Raw genomic sequence first — 12605 nt, 5'->3', positions numbered from 1 at the left:
CAAACTAGCTATAATGGCTCGTTCATTTTTGTTTTATTTCATATTGGGATTGGATAAAGATGTACGTATAAGCCAACAATATCAAATGCTTATTATCTATGTATACGATTTATAATTTTGTAAGTGTTGTGAGATAGAAACCTTGCAATTAATTTTTTGCAACCCAACTATGCTTACTTGGCGTGCATTTAACCTGATTCTGTCCAGATGACTAAAGTGACAACAGGGGGAAAAAACAATTAAAATGAAGTAAGTATAAACTCAAAAAGTTTCTTCCTTCAAGAATGAAAAGCACAGCCACTGTTCGGTATAGCTGCAACAGTGCTTGGTTTGATCAGAATTAAAATGATTTTACCCCTTTTTCATATTATAAGATGTTATATATTATACAGGAAGAAAATTCACCAGGACCATGTCTTGGAATAAATACAATTTCTCCAGTAAACTGATACTTAAAGTAACACTGTGCTATTTTAAAATAGTCTAGCAGATACTAAAAATAAACTTGAGAGTCATGCCTTGCAATTTAATATGTAAAATGACCATGAAAATATAAATCTTTCCTATTTATTTCAGGCTGTTGTATCTTAACATATAATAAATTGGCTATTATGAATATCAGAGAATTCTGTACTTTATTCCATGAGTTATAATTAGCAGCAGACACATGTTTTAATAATAATAAACTTATGTGCAGGGAGTGGGTTGATTTAAAATAAGAAAAAGGGACAAAATTGGACTTGCATATACTTCAATCCCACCACAATCTACCATCAGCAAAATTGACTTAAAAAGGGAAAGCCAAATAAAGTCTCAGAGATGAAAGAACAGCCTTGTAAATTAATTAAACATCAGTGCTGTGAGACTAATGAGAGAAATGAAATTCACTGTAGCCAAGTGTTACGTTGCAATTTTGAGGTACAATTTTGAATTAGCTACTCTAGAAACAGGTCTAACTCCCACTGAGGTTAGTCGGAGTGGTGCAATAGCTTTGCATTTTGTAACAAGAATAAATGAATAAACAAATAAAACAAAAACTGAAATCAACAGAATCAAAGAGTTCTTTACAGTATGGTACTTACCCTAAAGTGATTCCTAAAGGCAGCTCCAAGTATTTAATCTCACCAAGGATAGTTTCATATACATTATCTTTGTTTTCTTCCAGATTAAATCCTTGTAGATTGGTGCTTGTTGCCATAATCAAGTATTAAGTTGTTCCAACCAGCAAGTGAAGATTCTCTTTTTTATATATCACGACATTTGTCTTGCCATCAGCAAAGGAAAACAGACGTTTGGTATGACATGGTAGTCCTATAGACTTTCTCTTATTCACCAATATGAGCGGCACAGCTGTTGTTTCTCTTTCCTGACTGGTAACCTTTGGCTTACGGCCCTGAGCTCAAAACCACTCTGCAGCCAAATCTGATACTTGTTTTTAAAAGCATGTATAATGCATCCATTAAAACAGTAGATATTTATAGACATTTGTGTAACAGTAAAATGAAAGAGTTTATGAATTTAAGAGGAAGCAGATGTTGGTTTAAAAATAATTACACTTTTAACTTCTGGATACATTTTTCTTCTTCTTCTGTTCAGTTAGATAATACCCCTTTTTCAGCTTTATTCACTAGATTCAGAGAAAGTCCACACAAATCAAGGAAAGTAATTATTTTAGGAATATGTGATTCCAGGCAGTCCTACCACCAGTAGGAGGCGCTGGAGATCTCAGGTGCAGCTTCTTGCCTTTTAAAAGGGGGGGGGGGACGAATTCCATAAGATCATAAAGTAAAAGTTAACGGCTTCCTTGACTTAAGTTCAATCTTTGATGACAACAGTAGGGGTTGGGGATTGCTTTTTGGATATTTTCTGACTTCCCAGTCTAGCCTACAGCTCCTTCTGGTCTCCTATTCAAGGTCAAATCAGCAGCAGTTCTACACAACCTTTTTTTAAATTCAGTCAAGATTGATAAAGTATTGCTATTTTGTGCTACATTAAAGGACTCTAAAATTACCTAAATGCGTCACAAACACAAGGTTGTATATTTCTGCTACTCTTCAGAGTTTAAAGCAGACATGTTTATTTGTTCCCTGATGTCTCAGCCAAGTGGGAAAATATTTAATGCAATAGTCAAAAGTTTTGCAAAACTGTGCATGGCAGCACTATATTTACTGAGAATTATTTCTAAAACAGTGGGAAACTAATGAAGGTTTAGAGCAGCTTTCAGCTGTCTCAGCAGCTTAGAATCCAGATGACCGGACTTTAACCTGGTTGAGGCCACTGAAGGGAGATAAAAGTTCAGAAATCTGTTTATTGATTTGTTTGTTGCTTATATCTGCATTAGTTTTGGAACCCAGATATAATAAGCCCTGACTTTTTCAAGAGTGCAGATAGCTCTCAACTTACAACCATTCGTTTAAGTTGTAATCTAAATTACAACACCACTGAAAAAAAGTGACTTATGACTGTTTTTCACCCTTACCTGCAGCAACCCCATGGTCATATAATCACAATTCAAATGCCTGGCAACTGGCTCATATTTATGACAGTTGCAGTGTCCCAAGGTCATGGGATCCCCTTTTGCGACTTCCTCACAAGCAAAGACAATGGGGATGCCAGATTCACTTACTACCTAACTTGACAATTGTAGTAATTTACTTAACTGTGGCAAGAGAGGTCCTAAAATGGGGTACAACACACTTATAAACTGTCTCGTTTAACAACAGAAATGTTGGGCTCAATTGTGATCATAAGGTCAAATCTATACCTATACATGCATACAATTCAACTATAAATACTGAACTTATTTACTGATATAAACAAAAAAACCTAAGCATGGGGGGGGGGGGGAGTCAAAAAAGTCATGATAGCAGCCATCCACTACAGAATGTAATTTAAGCTCTGCTCTTTCTCATGTGCCTGGTGGCTACCATATTGACTTTCTAACCATCTTCCTGCTGACATCAGGAATGTGGGCTAAATGATTAATGGATATTTCAGGTGACAGAGCAAAGTCTAGCAGGACCAGGATGGATGGCTTGGTTCAGATGAAGAATCATTGCCTTCCCAAGTTGCTTTTTCTCCCATGACAATGGGAGTCATTAGAGAAACTCTCAGTCCAGTGGTGGGTTATGACCGGTACGCCCCGGTATGGGTGTACTGGTGCCTGCCGGGAGCACCAGGCACTGTTCCAGTACGGTGTTCTGGAGGGCCCATCCGCCCAGCCCCCTCCTTACCGGTATTTGAGGTTTTTGGGGCATCCGTGCACACACATGGAGCGTACAGCGCCGACATGACACTCCACCAAGCAGCTAGAGCGCCACAGGGCCGTTCGTGTGGTGGACGCCGGCCCCGTTGCACCATACCACTGTCTCAGTCGTACCATGCTTCTCTTTAAAACATTGTGAAATGAGAGTTTTTTCAAATAATCTTTGCAGGACAGCCTAACATCTGCGGCTGTGTACTATATACACACAACCTTCCACCTCCATGCTGCATTAGAAAGTACATGCTACAATCGGCCAAGGCACTGCTCCTCCAGTACAGACAGGCTGGCCTCTTTAAATAATTCACCACTGGATGTCACACAAGCACAGATGAAAGAATTACATCTTGATGGTAGCTATTGCAGTCTTGGGACTGTATACAGAAGCCAGATTAGGCATTAACTAGAAACTTATTTGAAACACCTAACCAAGTTCAATGATGATAAAATCATTAACTATGACCAAGCAATTAATAACGAAGGGCATGATTCAGGCATTACACAGAAGACTGAGACATTCAGAAAAAAAGGTATTCTTTGCTCCTGCAAAAAGGCAGCCTTGCAGGAAAATAGGCATTAAAAAGCATTTGTTTCAAGGGTGAGATTCACCAGGATTGGATCCTGGACATCCTAAAACTTTGCTCTTGGGCAGAGACATTTGATGTCACTGGTGTCGGAACACATCTCGGGCATGACCAATCACCAGGCCAATTGGCTCAGCCACGTGACTTTAGACCACAGGGAGTAGCAGATTCACCCCGATCTATTCTGGAAGATTTGCCGCCACTTCAGATTTCCTCTGGTAGGAATGTGCAACGGTTCAAACGGAGCCCCTGTCAAGGCCCTTAGAACTAGCGGTAGATCCCCAGTGGGGAACCTATGTATGGGGGGAGCCCGCAGGTTGGTGGCTCCCCGTAGAAATCTCTTGATTAGTGGGAGGTGAGCTAAGGATAAGTGTCCCTCACCGGGAATGACCGAGGACAAGGCCACTACCTGCCGCTGAAGGGTGTTATGGGAGAGACCCCCGTCTAATCCCTTTTGAAGGAAGTCGAGGATCTGAGCGATTGAAGCCTTGGTTGGACAGATCTGAAGAGGGGAACATCATAGATATTATGCAAGCAATTCTATTTCATTCCCTTCGGCTCCTTGTAAGCCTTTGCTATATGTCTACTTATCAGATACTCCCAATCAGGCTACTCCAGATATGTCCAAGTTTTTTAAAAATGGTAACACTACCTTAGTCTCAAATGGCTGATATGTTCCAGAGAGTGAAAGGGATCTAAGTTGTTCTTCCTGTCTTTGGTCTGGTTCACACAACTCATTAAACTCATGATGTAGTTTGCCCAGAAAGGAGTTGATAGGTTGTGTGAACAAGTCATTCTGATTTATTTAACAAACTTTTACTAAAGCTTTGTTATATGTGTAGCTCAGGCCATGGTTTACATCTTTATTGCTACAAATTACAGGTATATTTAACTGGGGTTTTTTGTGGGACGACATAATGCATCTATTGAAAGATTGAATGGATCTGAAAACCAAATAGGAGCCTGTTGAACAATACAATCATTAGATAATCTCAGTCAGTCTTCCCTGGAAAATTAAGGACTTTATTAAGATTGGGAAGATCCAATGAACAACTCTCATATTCATTACCCTGAGCAACTAGAAAGAATATGAGCCCAGTGTATTATTGTTGTTATAATTCTATGCTGACCTGAAATGGTGGATTTCCAATACATCCAAAGATACTATTTCACATAACTCATTGGCTAGATCCAGGTGACATATTTAATCCTAAACCCACATTTTGAAAAAAAAAATCCAAGTGCATAGTTTCATATAGCGAGCTTTCCCAAATAATTTTAACTTTTTTTTATAAAAAGTTTTTTATTTTTTATTTAATAATTTTAACTTTTTATGGTGCAATATAGCAGTTTGTTTCCACGGTATCAGGGAAGGGCAAAAAAGTCAAAATGACAGTCATGATCATACAATTAAAACCCCACACCTTTTTACATGAAGCTTCAGTTGCACGATTGCGACCACAATTATTTTTCATTTTACTTCCTCTATGGATGTCCTTATTTCATTCACATCAGTGGTGGGTTTCCATTTTTTTTTACTACCAGTTTGCTTGTGCACGCAATGCTTTTGCGCATGTGCAGAAGCCTCCGGGCAGGTGGGCGGAGTCTCCCACCACCGCTACTACTGATTTGCCCAATCCAGGCCGAACCGAGAGCAACCCACCTCTGATTCACATAAGATGTTGATCTAATGGTGGGGAACCACAAATTCCCTGATCCTATTTTAATCTGGTACCTTTTGCCAACCCAGCCACTGAGTGAGTTCAACAAGCCAATACAGGTGGTCCTCGACTTACAACAGTTTGTTTAGTGATTGTTTGAAGTTGCAACAGCACTGAAAAAAGTGACTTATGACCCTTTTTCACACTTCCAACCGTTGCTGCAACCCCATGGTCATGTGATCAAAATTTGGACACATGGCAATTGACTCATATTTATTACTGTTGCAGTGTCTTGGTGTTCAGGCATCTTAAAAGTTTTCAAGGGTGAAAAATATTTAGACAGGCCTTTCAAAAGATATTGTGAACAAGATTTTCTACACCAATCTTAATACAGTTCCTATTATAAATTTAAAACAAGTTTTCGAAATGTATTGCATGCTTTCCAAAACTGCACCAGAGTACAGTTAGTTTTCAAGCCATTGGTGGCTAGAACAAACACTTCTCCCTAATGAATTATCTGCTCTCCTGTCTTCAAAAAAAAAAAAGTCCCATTAGCAGTATTGTATTGGTGGGCCTCCCCATGCAGAATGGCTATTGTTGAGTGAGCAAACAGGCTTCCTTGAAGTCTTCTCCAGTATCTTCTCATGTGGTGCCAGCCATCCAGAAACAATTTAAAAAGTCATCTGCATATAATGTGTCCTTGTAATCCAACAGTCAAATAGGTGAGGATGATCACAAAAGAGGCAGATAAGAGGAAATAGTGTCAAGGTAATTATATTACTCAATACCTAGTAACAACTTTTATTAGCAGCTCTTGATTGTTCAGTTGGCAGGATCCTAAAGAAGATTTTCTAGAATAACATCAGTCAATACCATTTTTAAAATAATATATCAAGGCCCTGCATTGATGGTTAGAAAATGCTTCAGAAAGTCTTTTGAAGAAAACAAAGAGTTCCAGATACTGACAAAATGCTGAGGTAAGTAGGAATCATTCAATAAAGCCCCCAAACTTCCTAAAATTACAATGCTATACTCAATATCTATTGAGTAGATGAAACTAGTGAGCAAAATTATGAGGTTTGCACTGGAAACTTTGTAGATTTTTTTCAAAAGCATTTCAACTGAATGACAGTTTTTAGTTCCTCTTTCTTACAATCTAGTTTCCTTCCTTCTCAGTAAATTCATGATTTGTTAATATTACCATGGAATTCATACACACTAAGTATTGTGGTAGAATATAAAAATGTTATTCTTTGGATGAGGTTGACGTGCTAAGTCACATTATTAAAGGAATATCAAACAAGTTTAACAGCATCATGTGTTGTTATAACTTTGTAGAAGATAAATACTTGGAATTTGAAAGGCTTGGAAACCGAAAAAATACAAATGAATTCTATTAGTGCTTTCAAGTGTAGAATTTTTCCACTTATTTCAAAAGGACTATTTTTCAAAGAGAAAATTAAGGTTTTTTTAAAAGGGAAATATATCAATGATTGGTTTATGAGAAAGTCATTTCATTATTACTATATTGTTTACTTCTAAAAATTTCACTAAAATGACACATCACTAAAATCACAATTGACCCTAAAGTAGAATCAGCCTATACCAAAAACTAAGCAATGTATAGTCTTAAGCAGGGAAAATTCCTTTAAAATCATGGATGTTTATTTTAGGATAGACACTCTAAAGAGATTAGACATTCTGCTTAACGTGTAGATGCATTTGTTTATTGCACCGTATTTATGACAGACAATGAACAAGAGCAAAATAAAAAAGATATTATCTCAAGTAGTAAAAACAATACCATAAACAATAATACATTGAAACCAATACATTCTAATAAATTATAATGGATAGCCCCATCACCTTAAGCTCTGAAGTGTTTTATAGACCTCCCTCAATGACATGAGGATGGAAGTCAATCACACTTATATGAGAAATGTATTCCATAAAGGGGGGCGGGGGGGTAGCTCACCAGGCCTAATACAGATCCATTTTCTTGTAGGGATGGAATCAATAGGTCTTCCTTTGATCTTTGGACTAAATGGATAAAAGCATTATTGGCATGTGGTCCCTGATATACTACAATGCTATGTGGTATAGAACTCTAGAACTAGAACTGGGCCAAGATGTTGGCCAGTGCAATGTCCTCAAGATGGCTATAATTTTGCCAAGACAGGTCTTCTTGACCAGCAGTCTAACCACTGCATTTTGCACCAGCTGAAGTTTCCAAATCATACTCAAGGCAGTCTCCGTAGTGTATGTTTCAATAGTCCAGTTGCTAAGTTACCCTGGTCCAGGTAAGGTTGCAACCAGTGGTGGGTTCCGGATCCGGTTGCAACCGGTACTGTTGCAACAGGGCCTGGCATCCTCCACATGAAGCACACGCCTGCATCTTACCTTCCAGCGACACCTCCGCAAGCCTCATTGACTCTCCAACTGCTCGGCAGAGCATCGCACAGGTGCTGTACGCACCATGCACGTGTGTGGAAGTGCCAAAGGCTTTAAAGGACAGGTAAGGAGCGCAGGCAGGCGGGCAGGGCCCTCCCGAGCACTGTACTGGAATGGTACCCGGTGCTCCGGGCATATCTCCGGTACACCCGTACCAGGGCGTACCGCCTGCAACCTACCACTGGTTGCAACTTGTATATCAGCCAAAACTTGGCAAAGCCCCCTGAACACAGTCTCCACTTTTTGATCTAAATATGCATCCAAGAAGATCCTTCGCTTTATCAAAAGCAGTTATGGAGCAAATGGATAGTTGTTGTGGTTAGACATGTATGCAACTCCACATTGATGGGGTTTAGTCTGAGCTTCTTTCTCTCCCCTCAGACTCTGACATTCTGGACCCTAGACTCAGGATCTCCAAATATTTCTAGCTTTGTCTATGAGAGCTAGGTAAACTGAAAATCATCAGTATACTGACAATCTTTCAGCATCTTCTTAAATAATACTGAGGAGAAGACCGAGTCCTGCAGTACCTCGCACTGGAGCCAGCAATGGTTAGTTCCCGCTTATTATTGACTAGATTCATCTACACACCTGGCGCTGCAAGATGGTGACTCGAAGACTCAAACACCAGTCACAAGATGATGTCCATTAGCAGCAGCAGTAGACTGCTTGTTGCCTGACTTCACACATAAGCATTCATACTAATTACCTAAAGGGTAATGCTACTGGTCATTATGATAATATCTCACATAATCCCTGCTACCTACTTCTTCCAAGCCATCACATTCTTCTGGATCTGAACCATAGGTGGCATTCAGCAGGTTCTGACCAGTTCTGGAGAACCAGTAGCGGAAATTTTGAGTAGTTCGTAGAACCGGTAAATACCACCTCTGACTGGCTCCACCCCCATTTACTCTCTGCCTCCCGAGTTCCAGCTAATCGGGAGGGAATAGAGATTTTACAGTATCCTTCCCTGCTATGCCCACCAAGCCACATCACGCCCACCAAGTCACGCCCATAGAACCGGTAGTAAAAAAAAAATTGCATCCCACCACTGATATGAACCCAAGAAGGTAGATTTCCAACCAGGTCTCAGTAATATGTGTCAAATCTGTGCATTCATCTGCCAGCATTTCATGGACTAAGGTGGTGCTATCCCACGCAAGTCTAGACTTTGGCAGCAGATCTGGAATTCATGGCACCTGTCAGCTTGGCCAGAGTTGTAGTGACTGGCTTGGAAGAAGGAAACCTCATCAAAATACACGGTCATTTCCTCCTTTAATAGTCTATCTAGTACCTCCTGCCACATCTTTTTCTGTTCCCCATGGACATTCCGGAATGTAGGCTTTTGTGTTCTGTTGCCATCATTTCAATGGACTAGGAACTGTATGCAATTCAAAAGCTTGTGCATTTTCACTGTGGAAACGGGTTAATCAAAAGCATCTCATTCCTTTCAGCCAGCTCTTTGTTTCTAGGTGTTTAGATATCAAATGATTTTTTTTCCCTAAATAGGTACTGAAGTTAAACAGCATGTTAAACATTTGGCTGTGTCCTTAGTGTTTGGAAGAGATTAAGTCAGGGTTCATTGTGTTGTCTGTCATTTCCAAGATTAGATAGGCTCCTACTGGCAATGTAAAAGTCTCTGAATTTATTGACTGTCTGGAATTATTATCAAAGCTTCTAAACCTTCATTGATACCTTGTAAACAAAAATCCCATTATTTTAGTAGGCATGATAAGATTTATGTGGGACTTACATTTGTGTTACGATTAATAGAAGTCTTTAAAACTGTTACCAAAAAATAGTGGTGATTATGATAAACGGCTTCAGATTTAATTAGCAGCTTAAGGTGTTTTCACACATGCAGCTTTAAAACTCATGGTTGCTTAAATTGGTTCAATGTGATAGCCACAAGCCTTACATTTATCAGAAACAATAATTTCAATACAGACTGCTATGTTATGCACACAAACATGCTAGGTTTATATCTTAATTTTTTTAAAAAATCATTCTGCTTTTCCCCACTCTGTAGCCCTTCAAACAAATGTATCTGATAATATCTCAGCCATTGAAACTGGGAATTCTGTCATTCTAATACATGGAAAGATCCAATTTTCAGAGATATTCATTCTCCACATTGCATTACACCATGAAAAGACCCGTTCAGCTTAACACATTGTGTGAATTCAGTCACTGTAATTTGTAAGCTATAATTAATGACAGCCTCCCTAAACTGAAGTCAATCAACAAACCAAACCATAATTAAAACACTAACTTTCACTGCTCTCATTATGACAGAGTGCAGTGAGAGAACATAGCCATGGTCTCAGGAAAACCACAACCTAAGGGTTTAAATTATAATTTACAAGAAAGCAGATTTCAACCAAATATCGATTTATTTACACATACACACACACAGAGACTTGAGCAGGGGTTGGACTAGAATACCTCCAAGTTCCCTTCCATCTCTGTTATTCTGTTATGAAGGTAATCGTATTTGAGAGTGGTAACAGACTGCCCTGGAAGGAGATAGAAATATTTACATTGCCAAAAAAGGAGGCAAAACCAGTTCTGTAATATTGCTAAGATAGATGTGTGGAATATCAGGAGCTGAATTCAACTGAAAAGTATCTTTATGACTGGAGGAGGAGGAGGAAATACTGGGCTTTTTAACATCATGTCATCTGAAAATGAACTTTATCAGAATCCTTTACATATAGTTCTTATCACAAATTCCAAACGTTTCTGTGGTTTATAAGTTGAGCAACTGCCATCTACCAGAGAAACAATATGTACCACAACTCCTGCTTATATTTTTTCCTGATTCTTAGATCCAGTTTATTTGACAGTTCATGAAATGAGTAGAAATATACAATATAGAAAACCTATAATATTCTATATTATAGAAAACCTATAATATTCTATATTATAGAAAACCTATAATATTCTATATAGAGTTTGGATTCCAAAACCCTTTATATTTTATAAATATGTATAGCATATTCCAGCTAGATTAATGGGGGTTTATTTTCAAGAAAATGACTAAACTTTGCTGTTTTGCAATCAAAGATTCAACCTCCTAAAATAATTTCAAAATTTTTTAGTTACAAATCCCAGAATTTCCAGCCAGCATGGCTAAGAGAATTGTGATCGCAATCCATCGCACTGGGAAAACTGACCTAGTTAAGAGTTGATGTTTGGGCAATATCTGAAGAGGCCTCATGTCATCGAAACTCCAACCATATCTGCTTAACCCTGTTTTCCCTTGCTTTCAGAAATGGTGTGGGCATATGATGTATGTAATCTTTTTATTGAACCACTGAATTGCTTCTAGACCTACAGATTGTCATGGTTTGTGGGTCACATGATTTGAAAGATTGCCATCTATGTTCCATCAGCCGTAATATTCCTCCTTGCTACAGCTAGGGAAAAGATCTTCTTGCTAGTTGTTCCTCAGCTCCAGAACTCCCTTTGAGTAGTCCATAAATGATAGAATGAGTTGGCACTGACATGGGTGATCCACAAACCATCAACTGCAACTGTATATGTCACTGATGGCCAGAAAGTCATCCAGCCTAGTTTTACATAATGTGTGATAAGTTCAGTTCTGGCTGACCTCCTAGTTTAAAATCTTTTCAGCATTTTCTAGAAGTTGGTCAGTTGGCTTTCTCCACTATCATGTTTCAGCCATCCTTTATATGTGGTTCTTTCCATCCTTTATATGTGGTTCAGCCATCCTTTCTTTTCTTTCTTTTCTTTCTCCTTTTTTTTGCAAATACACACAACAGTCTGTCAGGAAGGTTACAATTTCTTTGCTCGTTCTCACCTTCTTAGGTAAACTATGCCAATAATTGACCCTTGTGATATTGCTTATTGAGTGAAAAAAAGACAATTACTTAAGTAATATAAATGCTAGCAAAATATTCTTGGTTTTTATTACTGGCTGGTCTCATTTTTTCCTAATTAATTGGACTACCAAAGACCAAAGCTGTAGAGATGTAGTTGATTCAAGAATCATGAATAAAGCTATTATGCTAGATTAGGTTACAATTATATATAGATCCATCCAGGCCAATTTTGTAGTGTAGGATTATACAGTATTTATTGTTAAATGCTAGCTCTTCTTCTTCAGATTTCTTTAAGCTGTTCTTCAGTTAATCTTAATTAAGAAACAAAATTAAGAAGAAATTAAAAAGTAGTACACTGAAAAACTGGTCTACTTTTGAGACATTGCTATACACTTCCTTTCATTTAATTCCATTAAAGAATTATGAACTTTTATTTGTCTGTTCGTTACATTTTTATTATGTCTTTATTATTTTTATAAATAAGGCAGTGAACATACTAATACTCGTCTTTCGTCTTCCTATTTTCCCCACCATAACAAATCTGTAAGGTGAGTTGGAATGAAAAAGAGTGACTGGCCCAAAGTCATCCAGCTAGCTTTCATGCCTAGGGTGGGGCTAGAATTCACGGTCGCCTGGTTTCTAGGTTGGCAACTTATTATTATTTTATTTCTATCATGCCTTTATTAATAAAATAACTCAAGGTACAGGACACACTTTCCTCCTCCTATTTTCCAAGAACAACAACACTGTGAGATAAGTTGAGCTGAAAGACTGAGTCACTGGCCCAAGGTAACCCAGC

The 12605-nt window shown here is 38.4% G+C and overlaps 1 protein-coding gene and 1 long non-coding RNA gene across 3 annotated transcripts in view; both read right to left on the bottom strand.

The window, feature by feature from the left end:
- EXOC6 (exocyst complex component 6) overlaps positions 1-1323 on the bottom strand; it is a 105148-nt gene extending 103825 nt beyond the window's left edge. Inside the window, exon 1 of one of the 2 annotated variants that reach the window (XM_081953920.1) lies at positions 1083-1323. In XM_081953920.1, coding sequence (XP_081810046.1) covers positions 1083-1198 — 116 coding nt within the window. In that variant the 5' untranslated portion in view covers positions 1199-1323. The remainder of the gene's footprint in view (positions 1-1082) is intronic. The other variant, XM_081953921.1, reaches the window with a different exon arrangement.
- A 3890-nt stretch (positions 1324-5213) lies between these two features.
- The window catches only part of LOC309392567, a 50689-nt gene continuing 43297 nt past the window's right edge, over positions 5214-12605 (bottom strand). Inside the window, exons 2-3 of the long non-coding RNA XR_014175464.1 lie at positions 10372-10477; positions 5214-6206 (exon numbers count right to left, since the gene is read on the bottom strand). This is a non-coding gene — a long non-coding RNA (uncharacterized lncRNA). The remainder of the gene's footprint in view (positions 6207-10371; positions 10478-12605) is intronic.

The sequence above is a fragment of the Natrix helvetica genome (genome assembly GCF_964273705.1).
Source record: "Natrix helvetica genome assembly, chromosome: 5".
Lineage (NCBI taxonomy): Eukaryota > Metazoa > Chordata > Lepidosauria > Squamata > Natricidae > Natrix > Natrix helvetica.
Note: the sequence above shows the minus strand (reverse complement) of the source record. Positions and strands in the feature narration are given on the sequence as shown.